The sequence below is a fragment of the Mirounga angustirostris genome, unplaced genomic scaffold (assembly GCF_029215605.1).
Source record: "Mirounga angustirostris isolate CCGP_5_RB_7025 unplaced genomic scaffold, mMirAng1.0.hap1 SCAF_10, whole genome shotgun sequence".
NCBI lineage: Eukaryota > Metazoa > Chordata > Mammalia > Carnivora > Phocidae > Mirounga > Mirounga angustirostris.
The window spans coordinates 76147812-76170871 of NW_026991718.1; the positions used below are offsets into that span (position 1 = coordinate 76147812).

A 23060-nucleotide genomic window follows, 5' to 3' on the forward strand; every position below is an offset into this window, starting at 1 on the left:
CACTCTCCGCTGCAACTTCCCCAGGGTCGGGCCTGCTGCCGCCCAGGCCTCACATGACGGAGGGAACTGGGGTAGGAATGGGGAACTGGGGTAGGAACTGGGGTAGGAATGGCTCCTCGAAGTTCCTGTGGGGCTGGGCAGGCTGGAACCGCAACCAGGGGCCTTGCTGATTTTCTTAGCACTTTGTCAAGAAAGTCAGAGGGATCGGGGCGCCTGGGTGGCTCAGTCGTTAAGCGTCTGCCTTCGGCTCAGGTCATGATTCCAGGTCCTGGAATCGAGCCCCGCATCGGGCTCCCTGCTCCGCGGGGAGCCTGCTTCTCCCTCTCCCACTCCCCCTGCATTCCCTCTCTCGCTGTGTCTCTCTCTCTGTCAAATAAGTAAATAAAATCTTTAAAAAAAAAAAAAAAAGAAAAGAAAGTCAGAGGGATCAACAAGGCAACAGGTTCTTGATGAAACGGAGAAAAAAAGCAGCCGCAAAGCAGTACCAAGATCAGTACCAGTACCACATCAGAAAGGAGAACATGAAAAAGGGGGAAATGCACAGTGCAGGGGAGGGTGCGGGCCGGCAGAGTCGCTCACACACAGCAGGTGGGAATTCAAATTGCACATCCACTTTGAGAAACTGCTTGGCAAGATCCACTAAAGATGAACACGTGCTCACCCATGACCTAGCAATCCTACGCCTAGGTACCTACGCGCGCGCACACAACGCGGAAGTGCACTTTAGGTACACCATTAGTACGCATACCCAGACTGGGCCCTATCGATCCAACTCAATCCTACTCGTAATGACAGTGAGCTGAAATGCTATCCAAAGTCCCGGATGGTCTTCACTGTGCCACGCGAAAGAAGCCAGATTCAAAAGAATACATGTGCATGATTCAGTTCCTTATAGAGTACAAAAATGGCCAAATAGCAGCTGTTGGAAGCCTGGGTAGTGGTGATGGCTGGGGGGACGGGCAGGTTCTGCTCATGTTGCATTTCTTGCTCTGAGTGCAGGTTTCCCACGGGTTCCACTTGTGGCCACTGAGCCATGCGCCTACGGTCTGTGTTCTGTTCTGTTTGTATGTTGCAGTTCAATAAAACTATTACTTAAAGAAGCAATTCAGGTGGAGGGAGAGACAGGATTGCCAGATTTAGCCAGTAAAAATAGAGGATGCCCAGTTAAATTTGAATTTCTTATTGACAAAGAGTCATTTTCTTGGCGTACGGTTCTCCTGCGCAATGTTTGTATTTTATCTGGCAACCCAGGGAGGGGCCAGCCATCCCTGGTCCATTCTGGATCAGGAAGACCTGACATTAACCAGCACGGGGCCCTCCCACACCCTGTCTCCCTTTAGCCTTGACCCCTCTCTGCGGAGCACCTCAGCGTCCCCACCTGACCTTCTGAGAGCTGTTGGAGAGGCAGCCTCTTTTAGCCGCATGGGATAGAAAACAGGAGTCCCTCATCATCCCCCACACTGGACTCCTGTGAGCGCAGCCAGACCATCGCCCCTCACTCAGCGCCCTACCCTCCCATTTTCTCCCGGAGCCCGGGCCACACGGCACACCCTGCATGGCTTCCATCTCATTGGCAGCCAGGACCTGCTCTCCGGCTGTTGCCCGGGAGCCCCAGCAGCAGCTGGCCGGGAACACAGTGGGAGGTAAATGGCCCCTCTGTGCCTTGCTCCAAAGTTAACTCGCAGCCAGAGTCAGAAGTTCTGCATCTGGGCTTCGTTAATCCAAAACCCAGGCCTCGGAGGGCGGGGAGGGGCCAACCTGGGGGCAGGCCAGTGGAGCAGAGCCGGGGTGGTTCCAGAAGGGAAGAAGCAGGCTGGGTGGGTCAGGACAGGGCTGTTGTCCAGAAAAGAAAAAAAGCACCAGAAAAAGCACCGGGTGAATGGATGAAAAGGAACCCACATCTGAGGGTGGCATGCTCCCCCTCGCTGTCCCCGCCTGCCCACTGCCTTTCATTCTGACGGCCCCCCTGCCTTTTAAACACAGTCTCCTGTGCTCTCAGTTCCCACTGGGACACAGGGAAAGGGGACAGGACCGCTTTTTAATTTTAGACTGAGACCTTATTATACGGAGGAGAAAACACAAAGACTCACCCCAAATAACACCCAAACTGTGCAGGGGGCAAGCAAAGGGGCCCCGTAGGCCCAGCCAAGGTCGGCCAGGGGCTCTTCCTCTCTCTCCTAGAAGCTGCCTGACCCCACCCGGCAAGGACTCCCCGGGACTCAAACCGGACGGATAAAGGAGGATGCAGAAGGCACTGGAGGCATCCCAGCCACTGTCATATAAGGAAACAAGCCCCAGCTCTCTGTGCTCACACCAGGCCAGGCCTCTGCCTCAGCCCTGCCCCCACCCCTGCTCCCCCCACGGGCCTCTGTAAGATCAGGACACTGGATCGGCACTCAGAGGAGCCTAAGGCACTGCAAAATCTGGAATCCACAGCAGAGCTGGGAAGTGGAATGCAGGCACTCTGCTTCCCAGCCTCCGGCCTTCCCTCCAGCTCCTGCAAGGGGCGGCCCAGCCAGGCACCGGGCACCATGCTCGAACTCGGAGGAAGGCAAAGGCGCTAACCAGTGTGGGCCGCTAGGATGTTGGGACAACCACCCTGGTCAGTGCAGCCCCCTCTGGCGCCCCTCCTCTTCACTTGTTCGGAGGGGAACGAGGCCCTGCCAAGGCTGAACTACCCTAAAAGGCCATCAGGCATCTGGCCAAAGGCGTGAGCTGCCTTTTCCATGTCTTTAGGGCAGTTCAGGAAGCAACAATAGTGGCCTGTTCCGCTGTGGAAATGCTGCCCAACACCCTGCCTCAGGGCATCTGCCCGCCTTGCCTCTCGGGGGCTGTCCATGCTGCCTCTCAGGCATCACGGCCACCCCTCATGCCACCGCCTCCGCCCACCACCCCCCCGCCTGCAGTCCTTCACTTGGAGCCTACCCTGCACGTGAGCACATACCACCCAGGCGGGAAGAACCAGGGCCTGGGCTCAGAGCTTAGGGCAACCTCCTTGGGAGTCTGCCCTGTCATCCACACACATGTTGGGACACTCGTGAGTGTGGGCATGCACAGTGCAGACAGGAAGAGACGGCCACAGATCCGTACAGGGGACCGCCACATGGCAACATGAAGGGTCCATCCACAACAGCTCACTGCTACATGGACGAATCCCACAAAGTGTTCACACTATGCCAAGATAGCCAGACACAAGAGAGAACACTGAGCACGGTCCCATTTATGCACAGGTTTAAAACCAGGCAAAAGGAAGCTATGGGATAGAAGTCGGGGAAGTGGTTTTCTTTGTAGAGGGAATGCCTAGGAGGGGCTTGAGAGGGCTTCTGGGGGGTGGGTGACGGTCTGCCCTATGATATAGCGGTAGTTACACAGACAGCTCCCTTTGCAAAGTGCACTGAGTAGCCACCTCTGATGTGTCCTTTCCTGCATGGATATTATATGAATAAAAAGGTTACTACTCTTGGGCGCCTGGGTGGCTCAGCTGGTTAAGCGACTGCCTTCGGCTCAGGTCATGATCCTGGAGTCCCTGGATCGAGTCCCGCATCGGGCTTCCTGCTCGGCGGGGAGACTGCTTCGTCCTCTGACCCTATCCCCTCTCAGGTGTTCTCTCTCTCTCAAATAAATAAATAAAATCTTTAAAAAACAAAAACAAAAACAAAAAGGTTACTACTCTTTAGTAGATAAAGTTCATATGGACAATTACAACTCAATTCCCACCCTCTTTATCATCCTACTTCCCTCTTTCTTTCTTTTCCTTTATTGTGATGAAATCCGTAGAACAGTCAGGCTTAGAACACTTCTTAAAAGTCACCCAATCTAGGCGGCGCCTGACCGGCTCAGTTGGTAGAGCATGTGACTCTTGATTTCAGGGTTGTAAGTCATGAGTTCAAGGCCCATGTTGGGCCGAGAGCTTACTTAAAACCAACCAACAAAAAATAGTCACGCCATCTAATATCCGCGTATTTGTCCATCTAATTAGGCTCTCCACATACCTGAGGGAAGTGGCCATTATTTTCCACAACTCTTTCTTCTCTGTGTATACAACATCCATACTTTTCTTTCAGAATCTTTTTGCTACTGTGGGTTGGGTCCTCTGAAGGCCCTGGGGGTTGTCAACATTCTCGTCAGTGAGGTGCTCAGAGCTGGCCCTGACGCTCCTTTTCCTGGCTGCCCCGCGATGCGATGCAGATCGCAGATTGAGCCCAAAGTCTTTCTCACATGTCTTGCTGTCAAATCCCATTTCCCAGATCCTGTTGTTAATTGTGCAGCTGGGTCTCTCTTTTCCTCTCAGACAGTCATTATGGTTTGTTGAGATCTTCTGGGATCTTCCATTCCCTGTCAGTTGTATTCAGGTCATGTGTGAGTCTGACTATTGTTCCATTAATGGCCTCATCTGAGACACCGGGTCTGCCCTGACCAACCTGTCAGTGAAGACAAGACATCAGGGGCCCCGGGGGCCTGCCCTCCAGGCGGACTCTGCTGGCCAGCAGCACCTTGTGATGAGGAGCCCCAGCTACTTGGACATCAATCGCTCAGCCCACATTTCTTACGTTGTCCTCAGGATAGGACGGTAGTCTCTACCAAGTGCCTTACAGAAACCCAGACAGTCCTCTCCAGAGTACTATTCTGGCTGGCCTGTCAAAACATAAATGAGGCTAGTCTGGTATGATTTATTCTTAGGAATCCTAGAAAGCAGAGCTTCCTTTTCTGTGTATGTGCTCACAAACCGTCCCTGGGGAATGATGTGGGGGGCGCCTCAAGCCTGCCGTGCTCCTTCTGCACCCTCCCTCCCCACCTCCGGAGGTCTCCGTGGACTCAGGGGACCCCCATCTGCTCCTCTCCCAGGACTGACCGGGGACGTCCTTGTACCACGGGGGACTTAAACCCATTCCGCACAGCGGGATGCTGCCACCCTCTCTTCTCCCGTGCTGTCTTAGGCTTCAATTCCCTTTGATCAATAGTGGAGTCCAGATGAAAAATTATGCTCCTCGACAGAGAAGAGAAGCAAAATAGGAATTATATAGTGTCGTTCTCTCTTCATCGGTGTCAATATTTCATTGCAGCCCAAAACAGCATTCCTTGCTTCAAAAACAACTACACGGAAGCCCCTCCTATGGGCCTTAGTTTTCCCCAGCGGCGCTAACATTGGTGCGTGCTGTTTATCCATCTGCCTTGTTTTTGCGTCCTACTTTCCATCTTCCATATCTTTCAAAATCCGAGATCATGCTCGAGCTCTGGGTGCAGCCCCTGCAGCCTTTAGATACTTCCTACTTTTTCCTTACTGGGTTCATTCACAGTCCACATCCGAAGTGTTACTGCACCCTGTCTCCGAGCCTGCCTGAGCCATCCTTGAGTTTGGAATTGGCTACTAAAAAACAACTCTATGTTCTTTGGGCTCTGCCCTCCAGAAGCCACCGCTCTACAAGCATGCATGCACATGAGTCCCTCCTCCATGCCAGGCTCCGAGGGCCTAGAAAGCAAAGTCATAGCTCCTCCCTCAAGATGCTCACAGCCCAAGGGATTAGCCAAAGGCACTGACGATCAGGGCCCTGTGTCAGGAGGTTTCTTGGGAGAGTTGCCTTGGTCTGAGCCTAGTCTTGAGGGTGAGGAAATGTTAACCAGGCAAAGAGGAGGAGAGGGATAAGGGAAGCTGGAACTGATGCCGAAAGGCTCCGAGACAAATCCTGAGTTGGGGTGGCTGGAGCATGGGAGCCTGCCGGGGACGCTGGGCAGGGGAAGAAGGTAGGATTGGAAAAGAAGGCACAAAGGCCTAGTATGCCACTGTTTGAATTTCATCCTGGGGACAGAAGCCCGAGAGATTTTAATGGAGCAAAGGAGTGACGCAGCCAGCTGTGCATCCAAAGGGAGGTGATGCTGCTGGACAGTGCAAGCATGGGTCAGAAGGGGGACAGCCTGGAAGGAGGCAGCATTCCAGGGGCACTGTGGTAAGAGCTGGAACTGTGTGAGGGTGATGGAAGAGGTGGCTATTGTTGGGGAGGAGGAGCTGGAGGGGACAGGAGGTGACCCTGGACTCTCAGGCTTTGGGCAGTGGGCAGGTGCTGATACCGTCATGGGGCCATGGAGGACAGGAGAAGGTGGTCCTCCTTGGAAGGTGGTGACTTCTGTTCTGCACATGCTAACCCTGAAATTCTTTTCCATGCAGATCTGGTGCTTAGCAGAAAAGTCTGGCCAAAGGTATTGACTTGTGAGCCCCTGGCATGAGCCTGGAGCTGTGGCCATGGATGAGGATGAGATGGGGTCTCAGGTCGAGTTCCCCAGGAGGTGGACTCTGAAGCGGAAGTGAGCATGCAGGGAGAAGGGGAGATGGGTGCTCTTGGGACAACCTCCTGTAGGGATGAAGGAAGCAGGTCTGGGCCAAAGGGGAAAGCCAGGCTGGAATGCAGTCACAGCAAAGCCCTTGGCTGACCCTGCAAGGACCTCTGGGGCTGGCAAGGTCCTTCAGAGAATCCCGGATCGAGGCAAAGAGGCAGGCCTTTGTGCCCCCAGCACTGGGCTGCTCCCAAGGAAGGCACCTAACCTCAGGTAAGGTAACCATGTTCAGCAAAGGCAATTCCTGGGATTTGGGCTAGCAGGGCGACACTCAGCAGCTGGGGAGGGGGTGCCAGAATCCTGAAGTGGGACCATATGGACAGAGCACCGCAGGGCCCAGCCTGGAAAGCTCCCCCAGACTGCACAGAGTGACCACAGGAGAGGGACTGGGGCAGAATCCCCAGGCAAACTGAGGCTTGAGGAGCAGCGGAGGAAGGAACTGGATGATGGCGACTGAGAAGGATGGGCCAAAGAAGGGGAGGGGAGTCGGGAGAATGATATTGTGAAGCCAAGGAAGAAAATGATAAGCTTATTCCTGAGGAAGGGCCATTAGGTCAGGGGTAATAAGGCAGTTTGGCTAGAGTGCCAGATGAGGTAGGTCTCCTCTACTCCTAGCTCTTTAGGTCTCTCCTACCACCCCTTACGTGCGCACCCACTCGTAAAGGTGAACCAGATCCTCTTCAGCCACAACCCTCACACTCCTGGCTTCACGGTGACCCACTTTTTCTCTGCTGCCCTCTTGGCTCCAGCATGGCCCCTCGACCCCTAGACATGATCTTCATCTTGCCTCCTATCCCTCCGGATTTTGAGGCCTTCTAAAATTTTGAGGGTTTTTGGACTGTGGCTGCCCCCTTCTAGAATGTTCTGGCCTTGCCCACCCCCAGAGCCTGAAATGTCTGTTTTCTCAGGTGAGAACTCCCTCCCACACTCTGAGCTCTGAAGAATCCACCATGTGTCCAGGGTGGGCAGGGTTCAGAAAGCCTGTTTCGGGTGAATGGAGTAAGGGAGAGCAGGGAAAGGGAAGCTTAGAGGTGCAGCAGTAGCTGGAGGAGGGGGGTGGCGGCAGAATTGCTGTTCTAAGGTAGGAGACACACGAGCGCAGGGACGACTGCAGAAGGTCTGGAAGGGCAGGCCCGTTGGGGTCCTGAGCATGGGAGGTGGGGTCGGGAGAAAGGCAAGGAGGTGAGATGTGGGTCCACTAGGTGTGTGGGTGGCTGGCAGTCAGACAGTAGAGAAAGAAGGGGCAGAGCTGTTTGCTGGGGTAGAGATTTCAGCAGCAGGAAGCACGGTGATGTCTGGAATCTTCTGAGGGCCCCAAGGAGGCTGGCCAGGCATTCAGAGTGGGTCCTGGTCAGCCAGAAGGGATCAGGGGCCCATGTAGGGACAGGCCATGTGTGGGGGCACACAGGAAGGGAGTGATGGTGGAGCGAGGAGCCAGGACATGAAGGCAGCAAGGCAAAAGGACTGGGAGAGAATGAACTGGATGGTCTCGGGCCTGCATCGGGCTGGGGGAGGGAGAGGGTGGGGTGCAGGGGGTGCGAGGGTGGGGCCATGACACCCCACTAAGGTGCAGCCCTTGGCCCCGCCCGGAGGGGATGAGCAGCCCCACCCCAGCAGCGTGGAACACGAAGGAAAACAAGGAGACTTGGGGAACGCTATGGGCGCCTGCATGTGCTGTGACTCTTATCCCCAGTGTGCAAAGACCTGAAGCCTCTGAAGGCCACCTTCTCCTAGGGCTCCTGCACTTGGACTTGAGCAGCCAGCTTTTCCTTGTGGGTCAGAACCTGGCGGATCCGGCAGCCTGCTCAAGCCGGTTTTATCTGCCCCTCTACTTTGGAGGCCGCAGTTAAATGGGATATTTAATAAACATTCACGGGTGGTGAAGGAGACGGGCCCTGGAGCCTGCGCACATCAGCTTTCAGTGGAGTGAAAGCAGCCCTCAGCCTCTGTCCTCCCCCTAAAAGGGCTCCTGGGAGTGGCTGCAGAGGTTCACTCAGAACATACACTGGAGACCCTGCACAGAAGCTGGAAGGGCAAGTCCCCCCCCGCCCCAGTCCCCTCGCCCCCAGCTCCCTGGAGCTAACTGAGAGGGGCCAGAGTCCCAAGACAGACTCTCCTCCAAGGGAAAGTCTTCCCATTGGCCCCATTTCAAATGGTTTGCTCTTGTATTTACTTTCATTTATCCGGGTTGAGCCCAACTGTGCCTTAAATTTACAGTGCATCCCTGAAGTCTTGGTCAACGAGGTCGGGGGCAGGGGGGGACGTGCCTCGCACAAATGTTGGTGGAAGTTCTCACTTTGTGCTTAACCAGTCAGTAGACGAAGAATGTGAGAGAATGGGCAACAGCACGCCCTCCTTCCTGGGGTCAGTCTGGGCACTGAGCCCAGTGGGGCAGCCACCAGCGAGGGCAGAACAGGCCGCCGGCAAGCTCCTCCAACCTCGCCACCACAGGGAGCGGGGGGCAGGGTCGGGGGGTGGCCGGCTAAAGACTGCAGTGAATACAGTGAAGCTGTAAGGAAGAATTAGAAGCTCTTTCTGATCCAATTTGGAATGACTGCCAACACATAACTTGAAGTGAAAAGGGCGGAGAGAATATGCACAGAAGTCCCAAAAAGAAATGGAGGCAGCCTAAGTGGCTGGTAGGGGGAGGGGCACATTTTCAAATAGGTGTTCCTGGTGCCTTTTGAATTTTGTTCTTTTTGAATGCTTTATCTATTTAGAAGAGTAAGATAAAATTTCTAAATAAATAAATAGATAATACCCATCCCACTTTCTTAGCAAAGCTTGTGGCAGGAATTATCACCCTAGTTGATGTGTCTGTTTGAAAGTGAGGGGAGGGGGCGCCTGGGTGGCTCAGGGTCAGGGAGGGGGCGCCAGGGTCCTGGGATCAGGGCCTGCGTCTGGTTCTTTGCTCAGCGGCGAGTCTGCTTCTCTCACTTTTGCTCGCTCTCTCAGATAAATAAATAAAATCTTAAAAAAAAAAAAAAAAAAGTGAGGCAAGGCTCTTCCATTATATTCACTCCTGGCATTTAAGGAACACTTAGTAAGGGTTCTGCAGTTACAAAGACACCCTGTAAAAGACACAGATCCCTGAAATCAATTTGACTCAATTAACAGATGAATATCATCATAAATTTAGGCTATGTTGAAGGTAGTCTCAAATCTGCTGGGAAAGGTGGATTATGAAGAAAGAAAGAAAGTGGGTGTTGGCCCCATTGGCTCTTCAGAGGTGGAAAATAATCCAGTTAGATCCCTGTCTCTTATCTTTGAATAAGAGATTCCAGATGGGATTAAAAACCAATAGTAACAAAGTTAATATAAGTACTGAGATAAAGAGAACATTCTATTTTTGTGATCTTGGGGTGGGGAAGGCTTTTCTTTTCAAGATAGATTCAGTAAGAATCAACTCTCTATACCATCCACATAACTTTTCTGAAAAGCTAAATCTATTCTAAAACAAAATTTCAAAAAACCCAAAACCTCAGTTCGCCAGAAGATATCATTCACAAAGGTTTAAAAAGGACGATGTGCAAAAAAAGAGAAAAAAAACGATATATAGAACTTAGGAGAAAATACAGTGCTGAAACATATATAATAAGCAATTTATCAATACGTTAATAAGATTAATTGCCCCATAGAAAAATGGGCAAGAAGCGTCAAGATGTCATTTACAATAAGAGAAACACAAAAGGCCAATAAACATATGAAAAGATTCTCAATTTCACTGGCAGTCAGAGAAAAATCAGAACCACAGGATCACACTTCTCACTTACCAGGTTGACTAATAAAGCTTAAAAACAAAACTGAGAATACACAGTGGAGAAACAGACATTTTCAGGTCCATTGGGGGTATTATTAATTGATACAGCTTTTGTTGGAGGCCAAATTTTAAATGTATATACCTTAGGACTGCAATTTCACTTCAAAGAGTTTATCCTATAGAAATATTTACATAGATGTGCAAAGCCTGTACCCTGATTGTGTGTATACCAGGGAACACTACACAGCTATGAAAATGAATGAGGTTCATCATACACATACATATACATATATATACATACACACACATGAAAGTGAGACAAACTGGGGCACCTGGCTGGCTCAGTTGGTAGAGCATGCAACTCTTTTTTTTTTTTTTTTTAAAGATTTTATTTATTTATTTGAGAGAGAGCACATGAGAGGGGGGAGGGTCGGAGGGAGAAGCAGACTCCCTGCAGAGCAGGGAGCCCGATGCGGGACTCGATCCAGGGACTCCAGGATCATGACCTGAGCCGAAGGCAGTCGCTTAACCAACTGAGCCACCCAGGCGCCCGAGCATGCAACTCTTAATCTTAGGGTCGTGAGTTCAAGCCCCACATTAGGCATGGAGCCTACTTTAAAAAAAAAAAAAGAAAGAAAAAAAGAAAAACAAGTACCAATAATGGGGCCTGTTGGGAGCAAATGGGAAATTGGGGCTGGACAACATGGGCCCTGGAGGTTTGGACTTGGCATGCGAGGTAAGGCAGAGACAAGATAATCCCATGTAGCCATAGAGCGGACAGACTTTGAGGGAGGAGGAGATGGACCATCCATCCAGGTGAGAGACAGGACATGAAAGCAGAAGCAGGTGGGACAGAGGTGGCTGAGACCCAGACAGGTACCTGTTTGCACAGAGCTGACATGACGGCAACCACAAACAAGGATTTGGGATTTGGAAGTCAGAACGGACAGGATGTAGGATGAACAGGCATAATGGGCTGGGGATGGGAGAGACCTCTAAGACTACAATTTCTGACTCTGCGACACAGAGGACTAACTGTTTGGGGCTGAGCAGGGAGCCTGGAGGCAGAGGTCAGCCTCTTCAGATCATATGCAAAGAAGTCCCATGCGTCTGGGCTTAATGCAGATGGCGCCCACTGAGGCCCTGGTTTAGCGTTCACACTTAAAGTCCTCAGACAGAGCTTCTAGAAGCCCATTCTTTTTTTTTTTAAGATTTTTTAAAAAATTTATTTATTTGACAGAGAGACACAGCGAGAGAAGGAACACAAGCAGGGGGAGTGGGAGAGAGAGAAGCAGGCTTCCCGCCAAGCAGGGAGCCCGATGCGGGGCTCAATCCCAGGACCCTGGGATCATGACCTGAGCTGAAGACAGACGCTTAACGACTGAGACACCCAGGCACCCCGAAGCCCAGTTCTTTCAAAGAAAGAGCAACAACTCTCCTTCCAGGACTGTGGAGAGGCCTTCTCTCTTTATTCACAGACAAGAGCTGAAGCTGAGCTCAGGATGACTGCACCCAGTGGGCCCTGGGATATGGGTCTGCATGGAATGCCAAGCCTGCTTCCAGAAGCTGCCTCTGGGGAGGGAGTTGCAGAGGAATGGCCCCAGTTAAGGGTTACCGCGGAGGTGCCTGTGAAGGCTGGGGGTCTTCCTGAAGGGCCCCAGGACAGGCCTGGTTGGAAGGGTGGGGAGGGCCATCATTCTAGATGGGAGGAGAGGAGAGATGAGGAATGGTCTGCTCCGGGAAGGCAAGGAATTCCCTATAGCTGTGGCCTAAAGTGGGGGAAGGAAGGAGGAGAGGAGAGACTGGGTGGGGCCAGGTCCAGTGAATGGGTCTCATCTCCCAGTGGGCTGAGTTTGGTCACCTCGTTCATTCAGTCGAAAAGAATTAACAGAGTGCAAACAGCATGTCAGGCACTGTTCTAGATGCTGGGGGATATGGCAGTGACTACTGAGGGACCTGCTCTCCTGGAGGGAACATGGAGGAGAGGCACCAAAAATAAGGAACCAACAGTAAGATAAAATTCTGGCAGAAAGCCATGCTGTGCAGAAAATAAAGCAGAATGATGAGTTGAGAGTTTGGGAGAGGGGTCCGGGAGGAGTGATTAGAGGACATAATGCCGCTGAGGTCTGAGGACAAGAAGGAACCCGCTACCAAGGACTGGGAAGCAGCAGGCAGGGGGTTGGGGAAGGGGGGTGGGTGCTGCAGTCAGAAGCTAATTGTATAAGGCAATTGTTTTGCTAATAAGACCATGTTAAGAAAATTAGGCTCTTTTCCTTTCGGAATGAACTCATTAGTGAACTGTATTTTTAGTTCTTTCTCCTGGGTTTTAGAGACTGGGCAGGAGGGGGAGGTTTGTTGGGACTGATGGGGAGGACTCTGGACCCCCACACCCCACCGTGTCCCAGGGGAAGGGATGCGTGTCAGAGGGAGGAGGCAGGGGGGAGGGGCACCCACCTGCTCCGAGAGGTCACGTCCAAGAAGCACTGCACGAGGGCCAGCAGGTTGTGGTGGTGACCTGACACCTTGCTCAGGGTGCGGCACAGCTGCTGGAGCTGTGGGGGCGGTGGGCGGCAAGGGGGGCTGCAGGAGGGCCCGTCGTCACCCTGACCTCCCCACCAGTCCACTTAGGGGGAAGCCAGAGAGTAAGAGGAGGGGGCGGTCGCAGAGCCCAGGGACTGGCGGGCATGTTCCCCAGCATCCTGGTGACCTCCAAGCCTGCCATTCCCATTGAGTGCGCTCAAGGTGCAACTTCAGTCCCAGCAACAAGGTCAAGTGGAGGAGGATCAGGACCTTACAGAGGAGGCTAGGGCTAGGGCTTGGGCTTGGGCTTGGGCTTGGGCTTCAGAGCTCATGATACCTTCCCGGGCCACTCGCGGATGTTCTCAAGGAGCAGGAGCAGAAGCTGCTGAAGATCCGTCTTGGGCAGCAGGCGGAGCCCCACGTCTAGGCCGGCTCGGCACAGCAGCTCGATCAGGTTCAAGAGCTCCCTGTCGGTGTAGGCCGTTGGCTGGGCCAGGGCACACAGTGCCAGGAACTGGAGAGCAGAGAGAGTGCTAGGGCAGGGAGGGATGGCACCCGGAGCCCTGTGGCCGGGCTGGGCAGCGGCTGAGAAAGACAAGCGGCAAGGCCTAGAGTCAAGCCCCCCATGGGGTGCTCTGGTGGCAGGCCTGGCCGCGGGGACTGTGAGCTTTCTGCAGCACCAGTCCCGGCAGCCGGCGTGGTGCCTACAGCGGCGCCGAGCCCACGGGGGGTGCTCAGTGGTACCTACCGCGTGCAACTGCTCAGCAGGTCTGGATGGTGGGCAGAAGTGGGCGTCTGACTCACCTTATAGATGTAGCTCAAGCTACTGTCCAAGGCAGTCTCTGGGGGGCTGTCCTGCCACTGACTGCAGCTCAGGCTGATGTCGTTTTTAAGCACTCTAAGGTAAGACAAAAGCAAAGGGAAGGAAATGAGAGGAGGTGGATGCAAGGGGATAACTGAGGCAGGGAGGGGGGCCTGCCGTTGCTCAAGAGCAGAGAGCCCGTGGATGGTCCATGCAGCCTGGGACACTCATGCCCTATGTGTGTTGGTCATCTACTGCTGCGTAACAAATCCCCCAACATACAGAGGCTTAAAAACAACAAATATTTATTATGTCATGCAGTTTCTGAGAGTCAAGAATCCAGGAGCTGCTTAGCTGGGTGGTTCAGGCTCAGGGTTTCTGGGGAGGTTGCCTCCAAAATATTGAGGGTGGGGCTGCTGTCACGTCAGGCCAGAATGGGCTGGAGGAACTACTTCCAAGCTCACTCGTGTGCCCACCAGCAGGCCTCCAAGTCCTTACCCCATGGCCAGCTTCCCCCAAAGTGAGCGATTCGAGAGAGGGGAGAATGCCAGAGACTGAAGCCACAGCCTTTATAACCTGGTCTTGGAAGTGACTTCATCCCATCACTTCTGCTAATGCACACAGACCATCCAGACTCCGAGTGGGGGTGAGAGCCACACAAGGGGAAGAACGCCGGGAGATGGGGATTCCTGGGGGCTGGCTCCCAACGGCTGCCATTCCAGCCAGGCCTCAGGCTTTACTTTTCTGGGACTCGAAGACCAGAAAATCATACTCCATTATCCCAAAAGAGTCTTCCTCAAGAAAGTTCTTTGTCCATACAGGTATGGTGGCTCTTTGCATGCACGGAAAAGTACACCACATGGTAGCTTACGTGGGGGCTAGTTTCCAAAGTCAGCAAGTAATATGGGGTAATTCAGAGTAAAAATGATCTTTGAGAACCCCCCCAAAGGTCACGCTAACACGCTGTCTACCGACGAAGTTAGAGCTTAGGGTCACATGAAAAAAAACCCCAAAAGACAAAACACCTCTTTAAAGACTAGAGTCGTACTCAGGGTGGCAAGATCCCTACAGTGAGGGGGGCATCAGTGGACTGCAGAGCTGTACCAGCCTTGCACAAACTTTCCAGGTGCATGCTCACTGGATAGAAAACAGAGCAGGATCGGTCTCACTAAATCATTCTCTCTCTCCGGTCACATGTATACTGTGGGTTGTCAGCTACTGTTGAGGTGAGCTTATGCCAAGGCTCCATGTGCTGTCTCATCCACTTCTCCATGCTTATTAACTCGTTTGGCGTTCCCGAGAGCAGTGGGCTCTCCATAAATGAAGGTATGGAGGACAGCAACACTGTTGCCCGCAGCATCTCCAGGGTAGCCGCCTGACCGCTGACCAAGGGGGAGCCCTCGTTCCTGCATGCTCCAGGGAAGAGTCTCTGCTCTTCTTTACTTGACCCTGGTGCTGCTTCTCAGACAGGAAGAGGGAGAAATCCATCTCTAGGCACCGGAGAATTGGTGCCCACACACTGACGTCAGGGGAAGGGGCGGGGGTTAGGACAGGGCTTGGTCATTCTTCCAGAGTTCAGCATTTATTAGGGCCAGGGAATGGGGGAGGCTGTGTGTGCACATCTGGGCACCTGCTGGGCCCGTGTCCGTACAGGAGGGCTGTTCTGGTCGGCTCCAGCCTGTGAGCAGGCACAGGGGCCGGAAGCACGAGTGGCAATGTGTTCAGACTTCCCCAAGATGGGGGCAGGCACAGAACTGTGACTCTGCTGAAGAGGAATGGGCTTTCAGACAGTTCGGTGCTGCCAGAGGCGGAGTGTGGAAAACGTGAGCTGGGGAGGGAAGCGTGTCTGTGACAAGTGGAGAGGGCCAACAGCCTCCCTGTTGTGAGCATCTCCCTGAGCCGCCTCTCCTTGGGAAGAGCGGGCAGTATGGTGGCGTCCTCTATCCCCTGCCTTTCCGAGGCTCTGAGGAACCACTTGACCGGACCGTCGGCCTCTGTGACTGCTATTCTGGGATGTGGCATCCACTGACGCCCAGGCCTCCATCTCCATGCTCCAAGCAGGAGGCCACGGAACACAGGCATCCACAGCCCAGCAACCCGGCTCCCCTCCTGGACTCAGCAGGTTAAGAGCGAGGTGACGGTCCCACCACCGGACTCCATGAACAAAGCGCTTCATCTGTCCACCCCCTGCCCCTCAGCCCTGACCCCCAGCTGGCTGGGTTAGGGCTCAGCCTGTGGCCAGCACCCAGGAGCTGGAGTTGGGTTACAACGACACTGTTCTATACTTACAAGTAATCTTTTTTTTTCTTTTTAGATTATTTATTTATTTATTTATTTATTTGACAGAGGGAGACACAGCGAGAGAGGGAACACAAGCAGGGGGAGTGGGAGAGGGAGAAGCAGGCTTCCCGCAGAGCAGGGAGCCCGATGCGGGGCTCAATCCCAGGACCCCGGGATCATGACCTGAGCCGAAGGCAGACGCTTAACGACTGAGCCACCCAGGCGCCCTACTTACATCTTTTTTTTTTTAAGTGTTTTATTTATTTATTCAAGAGAGTCAGAGAGAGAGAGGCAGAGGCAGAGGGAGAAGCAGGCTCCCCACCTAGCAGGGAGCCCGATGCAGGGCTCGATGCAGGACCCTGGGATCATGACCTGAGCCGAAGGCAGACGCTTAACCATCTGAGCCACCCAGGCGCCCCTCTTTCAAGTAATCTTAAGAGGGGCATGTCACTGACCCCTATCCCAGTTTCTAGATTTGTTTTCCCCAAGAGTTGAAAATAATACTAAAGTTACTGTCTGTACAGTGCGCAGACATTCTCAGCAGGAGGACGGTCAGAGAGGCGTATGAGCACGGCACCTCCACAACCGTGGGCCATCCTCAAGGCTCCCAGGGGTCGGGGCCCCACCATGCAGGCTACGAGGGGGGTGCTCTCCCCTAGGCTTGTACTGCTAAACCAGACGGGACCTGTTCAGGCTCTACGAGCCAAGGTCAATGAAGTAAAGGGAAACTGATGCAGAGCTGATGGGAAGGGAGAGAGAAGTACATTTTACCTGGGTCGGATTACATTGTCCTGAGATGGCCAGTGACCAGCCTCCCCTACACTGGACAGGATACCCTTTCAATGGATTAACTGTCATTTAGTTGCCCCTTTGGCCTCTGCACCAGGCTGCCCTTTCAGAGAACCAAGGGCATGAAGGTTTCTGGCACTAGGCTACGGCAGTTTGGCTGCCAGTCCTGTCTGTCTGACTGGGACTTTCCACTGGGCTTTGTAACCTGGGAGCAGCCTTGGAAGACCTGCCGTTGGGGGCCAAGGACCTGCCCTGCCTTGGCAGGTGAGACTGGGGCCCGTGATGGAGAGTATCTGCATAGTGTGGTACACTATGTGGTACAAGCCCCCTCAAGCTCTCGCTTCTGCTTCCTGGTCAGTGTTCACGCTCTGGTCCCTCTTCTGCCCTTTTGCTCCCACACATCCTCCCAATTCCTCTGTCCCAGCCTCGTCAATGGGCAGAGGGCTACTGTGTTTGCCACAAGGTGGACATGGCATGGTCCAGCGGCAGAAGGGCTACGTCTTTCTGAAAGGAGATCTTGAAGCATTCGATGAGATGGTGATGGGTTTCAACAAAATCTGAGATTAAGAACAAAACGGTGAGGGCGCCTGGGTGGCTCAGATGGTTAAGCATCTGCCTTCGGCTCAGGTCATGATCCCAGGGTCCTGGGATCGAGTCCCGCATCGGGCTCCCTGCTCCTTGGAAGTCTGTTTCTCCCTCTGCTTCTCTCTCTCTCTCTCTGTCTCTCATGAATAAATAAATAAAATCTTAAAAAAAAAAAAAAAAAGAACAAAACGGTGAAAGAAAGACCAGTCTTTCTCATAGACACTAAAAAGATAGTCCAGTTGTGGGGCCATGTGCAGAGACATCTCAACCCCTCATTTTCAACCTTGGCCAATATGAGGGCTCTGTGGGTGCCCTGGAGGAGCCCCAGAGCATCTGTTCTGTCGAGGAGCCCTAGATCAGACATCCCTGGAAGTCAACAGAGCAGTGGGTGACATGGAGCCAATTGGCATGGGATGAACTTGAGCTAGGTCAGGAACAGGACAAGGAAGACAGTGGGGAGAAGGCAGCCTGCCCCGATGTTCCTCTTGTGGTCCATGTGTCTATGAAGGATGCCATACCCCCAGTGGAGGAGATGCCAGAACCTTCACAGTGCTTCCTGAATAGTCTAGAAGAGCTCTCTTCCAACCCTATGACTCCCAGAGCCTCCCCAACTGCAGCAGCCAGCCAGCAACCCAGGTAACCCACCCAAACATCTTTGCTACCCCACAACTTGGGGAGGCCACTGGAGGGGTCTCCAGGTTGTGTTTGTTTTTCCAAAAAGAGGCTGTGTTCAGGCAGAAAAACCTCTGCAGGCTAAGTGGCTGGGCAGGTGGCCCCAGACTGTCCTTAGAGGGCCACAATAAGAAAATCAGCCCTGAAGCCATCGGCCAGCTCCTCTGGGCCAGGTCTGAGTCCTCCGTGGGGAAACGGTGCCAGCAGCATGAGGCCCAAGGGAAGAAGCAGGGTGTCCAAGCAGCACGTCTGGTGGTGTGACTACGCAGCTCTGACAACACTCTGCGACCACGTGGATTGGCCTTCCTCTTACACAGGACGACCTGCCCGGTCAGGCTGGAAGTCTGCAAGTCTGCATGCTGGGCTTGGTGTTCCCAAGTAGTCGAGGTGGCAGACTTACGCAGCCATGGTTCTAATGCCCACCTGCCCCCCTCCCCCTCGTGCCTCCAGAGAGGATGGATTTGTCCTGACGCACAAGGAGCAGGAAGCCATCAAATCTTGGGGGAAGGGAGAAGGGCGGGGGAGAAAAGTGGCGCTTTGCAGAGCACGGAATAAATGAGGTGGTTATACGCCTCTCCCTGCGGTGGTACCTCTCACTTTCCAGGTGGACACCCAGTGCTCATCGGAACAGCTAGAAATAGCTCCTCTGACCCCATAGGCCCCCCAGCCCCCCCTCCCACCTGCATTTGTTTTTCTAAGTGTAATTCTTCCCCCAACTCATTCTAGAAGGTGGTGTGATTGAAGCTCTGTGTTGGGGACGAGGCAAGTGGCTTACGACACCAGATGTGGAGTTCCGCGGGAAGGGAGAGGGGCAGGAGCGAGGCAGGCTGGCACATGCGTAGGGTATTTATAGCAGAGTGAGTGTGGTTTGGTCTGGTTTGGTTTGGCAGACAATTACTAAACACAGTCGTGGAACAGGTTCTTAAGAAAGCTTTGGCCTTCCCTGTGTAGGAACACCCGCCTGCCTACCACAGCAAGGGAAAGGGTCCCTGCACCTCCTGGAGCCAAAAGATTGTTACCGATGCAGGGGGTGGGGGAGGGGGGAGTCAGGCTCCCACATAACGGCCTGTCCAGGGCTCTAAACACTCTGTTACATCTTCTCAAAGAATTGTCAAGAAAGAGTTTGAATGTAATATAATTTGCAGAACAAGTTTATAATATGTAACACTTTTACAACCCAGACCTAATCACTGTCCACCCAACAACAGTCATTTATGTATTGTATGGCTCTGTTCCTACAGGGCAGGGACAATGGCTACGCAAATTAGTACCCCCCCACACAACCCAGCCCAGTGCACAAAGGGGACACCCACAAAACAAAACTGGCCACTGTGCAAATTACATGCAAAATTGTGCCTTGCTGGCCATGAGTTGATATTAGGAAATGGGCCAAAACTGAGGCTTGGAGGTAGACCAGAGAGATTGGGACATGTCCTGGAAGAGGAGGAGCAGTGAGGGCTCTGAGTCACCGAAGGGCAGGAACAGATGTCAGCCAAAGCAGCCAGACTCACCCGTGCCTGGTTCTTCCGTCCCCCTGAAGCTGGGAGCACGGTCATTTACCAGAACATTTGCCTTCGTGGTGTGATGCCCATAATCCATGGGTACTTGTGTGTGGTTGTTCTAGAATCCCTCAGACACTGCTTCCCCATGGGGGCTAGAGGCCGAGTTTGGGAAATCCACCCCCCCCCCCCGCCAAATGCACATAATTCCATATAATAATCAGAGAAAATCTTTCCTTTTTCTAACTTACAAATGCTTATGGAGCTGAGGATGTGGACCACAAACAATAATGGATAGTTTTGTACAATAAATGGCCCGTCACGTTGTATTACCTTTACAGAATAGGAGATACTTGATTTTTTTCTTCCCTTCCATTCCCCCTAAAATAGGAAACACTTTAATACTTTTTTTTTTTTAAGATTTTATTTATTTATTTGACAGAGAGAGACACGAGAGAGGGAACACAAGCAGGGGGAGTGGCAGGCAGAGGGAGAAGCAGGCCTCCTGCGGAGCAGGGAGCCCAACACAGGACTCGATCCCAGGACCCTGGGATCATGACCTGAGCCGAAGGCAGACGCTCAACGACCGAGCCACCCAGCTTTAATATTTCTTAGCATGAATATACGTTGAGAAGAATACATCTCTCTTTTTCAGGTAATATTTTGTCTTTTTAAAAATATTTTGACGGAGGTATAACCGATATGGAAAAACCCGCGCATACCTAAATGTATACAAGTTGACGGGCTTGAGGTGAGATCCACAGTGTTGAATGAATGAGAGAGGACAATGAGGAAGGGGAAGGACTCACCTCTCACTGGGCTGACAGGGCCCCTCTGGGCCCAGAGCAGGGCTGCAGGCTCCCAGGCTGTGAAATGTTTCCATGACCTCTTGCAGCGAGGGGCACCACCAACGCTTGTCTCCATCTGTCAAGCCAAGGGAGGGCAGAGTGTCAGCGAGGGCAGAGGGGGACAGGTGCACTACTCTCATGGGAGGGCTGGGCGTGACAGCCCCTGGCCCAAGGGGACCCGTTTCTGCCTTCTCTAGCGCCGCAGGTGTTTTCTGGAGGAATCGAGCAACCAGTGGTTTTGAGACATCTGCTGGAGCTTTGGGAACCTGGTCCTTCATTCTCTTGTCTTCAAGCTCTGGCCACCTTGAAGTGTGAGGGCCCAGGGGTGATGGCACCTTGACTGGCTCCAGCAGGCAGCCGTCGGGGTGCTGAGCTGCCCAGAGCCGAGCCAGATGAAGAGACTTAAACCAGAGGCCTCAGAACTGCAAGACGTGGAAGACATGAGTCTCAGCAGCCCCGGGCCCTTGCTGAGGGCAGCCCTGAGCCTCCTGCTGACTCGGCGCTGCCCTTGCAGCAACAGCTGGGCGGTCCCAGGTCCACCATATCCCAGCCCAGGGCACTCCCTGCAGCCTGGGACACGTCTCCACAGCCAGCTTGAGCTCAAAGTACCATTGTCTCTTGACTAGTTTGAAAAACCATGAACAGTAATCTGACCTCACCAACGATGATGGAAAACCTTATGTACTCGGGGCTTTTCCTAAGGACATTTTTCAGAACCAGGAAACTAGAAAAACAAAAACCAATGTGCAGGATCCTATTTCCCAGAGATGGCTGCAATCCAGTCAGCCTCCCACACGCTCTTTGCATTGTGACCTCTCCACACCCCACCAAGAGGTGGAGTCCATGTCTCCCCGCGGTCCTTCCTCTACAGCATCTTATTGATTGATTTACTGGCTTCTTGTCTCGGTCTCCCCATTAGAATGTAAATTCCATGAGGGCAGGGCCCACTCTGCACACCCAGGGCCTGGAGGAATGGCTGGTGTGGGGGTGGGGGAAGCTGAATAAATGAATGAATGACTGGAGAGAATCCTAACAAACCTGACTGAGTAGTACTGGAACAAGAGGGAAACTGCAGACCAGCCATAAGATAAGCTGGTAATATCAGGAATGTGGACAGACGTTGACTTTGACAGATGCGTCAGAATCATGAACTCGAAACAGGGCTAGAAGCACATTAGCAGCACGTGCTTGACCCTTTGCCGTTCTGTGGGTCAGAGTTCTCTCCGAAAGGCCCACCTCAGTGGATCCCCCCATGTGCTGGAACCATGCCAGGTGTCCAAGATAAAAAGGTGGCTGGGGGTGGGGGGGACCTTGACCTCAGGGAGCTCACAGTCTAGGAGGGAGGGGAGCCAGGCAGATAAATACAGGAGAGTGTATTCAAAAAGCAAAGCAGGTGAGGGCGCCTGGGTGGCTCAGTTGGTTAAGCGACTGCCTTCGGCTCAGGTCATGATCCTGGAGTCCCGGGATCGAGTCCCGCATCGGCTCCCTGCTCAGCGGGGAGTCTACTTCTCCCTCTGACCCTCCTCCCTCTCATGCTCTCTGTCTCTCATTCTCTCTCTCTCAAATAAATAAATACTTAAAAAAAAAAAAAAAGCAAAGCAGGTGAAAGGTGCAGAGCCTGCTCAGAGGAGGGGAAGTTCACTGGGGCGGGGTGGGGGTGGGGGCACGGCACAGGTAACGGGAAAGGTAGCACGCACCCAGCAAAGGGACAGAAATGACCGAGGCAGAGAAGCATGAAAGAGCACGGAATGCCCAGCGACTCAAGGCAAGAAACACAGCATCCTCAACTCTTTGAGAAGTTTCGGCTACAGTCTGGTATGGCTGCAGAGCCAGCCACCGATGGAATGGCCCGCAGAGGGTCTCTGAATCCCGTCCAAGGACATCTCTTCTGCTGGCATCGGGTGTCTCTCTCTTTAGAAATGTATACGGGTCGGGGCTCACCCAACAAGTAATTAGACTCTTGGAGGAGGAAAAACTTTGTTTTTTTCCCTCTCGGGCAACTTAACAAGTAAGAGTAATGATACCCCTTGCCTGCTTCACAAACGAGCGGAGAAGAATGAAGTATGCAAAACACGAGATTCCACTACAGAGAGCGAGCTGTTTACCGGGGCCCTTGGGGGACTGCGCACGTACTCACACGCATGTGTGGGCGGGCCGACGAACTTTCCAGGGAGGGAGGATGCGTGTGCAGAGAGAATCGGCCTAGGGTGAGGCCCTGGAGGCCCAGCTTGGGTGGGGGCGGGGGGGGGGGGGCAGACAGCCTGCCTGCAGTGTAGGACCCCAAAGGGTGCTGTGCACATCCACCCTCACACCCCCTCCTCAGTCCATGCAGGTGCATCAGTTGCTTTAAAACCCCTTGGGAACAGCAGCTGCAGGTGCCGCCAGCTTCCAAACCTGGAGCCCAGCATTGTCCCTCTTCGCCAACCCGCCCCGTAATGACTCCGCACCACAGCTTGACCCAGGCTGATGGGTCAGGAGAGGTTCCAGAGCAAGGGGCCTGGGCTGCCTCAGGATAAATCGGGCCCAATCAACAGCGCAGGAAATTGGTTAAGTGACGACAGGCGCCCGAAAGCCCGTAATTAACACTGCCTAGAACTAGGCCACGCACTCAGCTTTTCCTGAGCACTGTGTCCCGAGTGGGGGTTTTCCGGAGCGCTGACACAGAACCAACCTCCGATGCGAGGCTGCCAGGTCCAACACCCTCGCTCCGTTTCTCCACAGCCACACGGCAGTCGTTGGAGGCGATGCCCCCGGGCGCATCGGGGCCCGTGCCCTTCTAAACGCCAGTGCTAACAGCCCTGAGCTCCTGGGCTCTGTTTAGAGGCTAAAGTCTAGAAGCGTCCCTCTGGGTGGTTCTCCTGGGATGGAACTGATGCTTTGGGGGAAGGCAGGGGAGGAAAAGCACTGGGCCTAAAATAAAAGTGACTTTTCCATCTGTGCCTCAGAAGCAGCGTTACTTCACGTACCACCACCGC

General features: G+C 53.3%; 1 protein-coding gene across 1 annotated transcript in view; it reads right to left on the reverse strand.

The window, feature by feature from the left end:
* FAM178B (family with sequence similarity 178 member B) overlaps positions 1–23060 on the reverse strand; it is a 121198-nt gene that overhangs the window by 28479 nt on the left and 69659 nt on the right. Inside the window, exons 9-12 of the mRNA XM_045885133.3 lie at positions 20047–20161; positions 13415–13508; positions 12948–13124; positions 12545–12642 (exon numbers count right to left, since the gene is read on the reverse strand). Of these exons, the coding sequence (XP_045741089.1) occupies positions 12545–12642; positions 12948–13124; positions 13415–13508; positions 20047–20161 (484 nt within the window). The remainder of the gene's footprint in view (positions 1–12544; positions 12643–12947; positions 13125–13414; positions 13509–20046; positions 20162–23060) is intronic.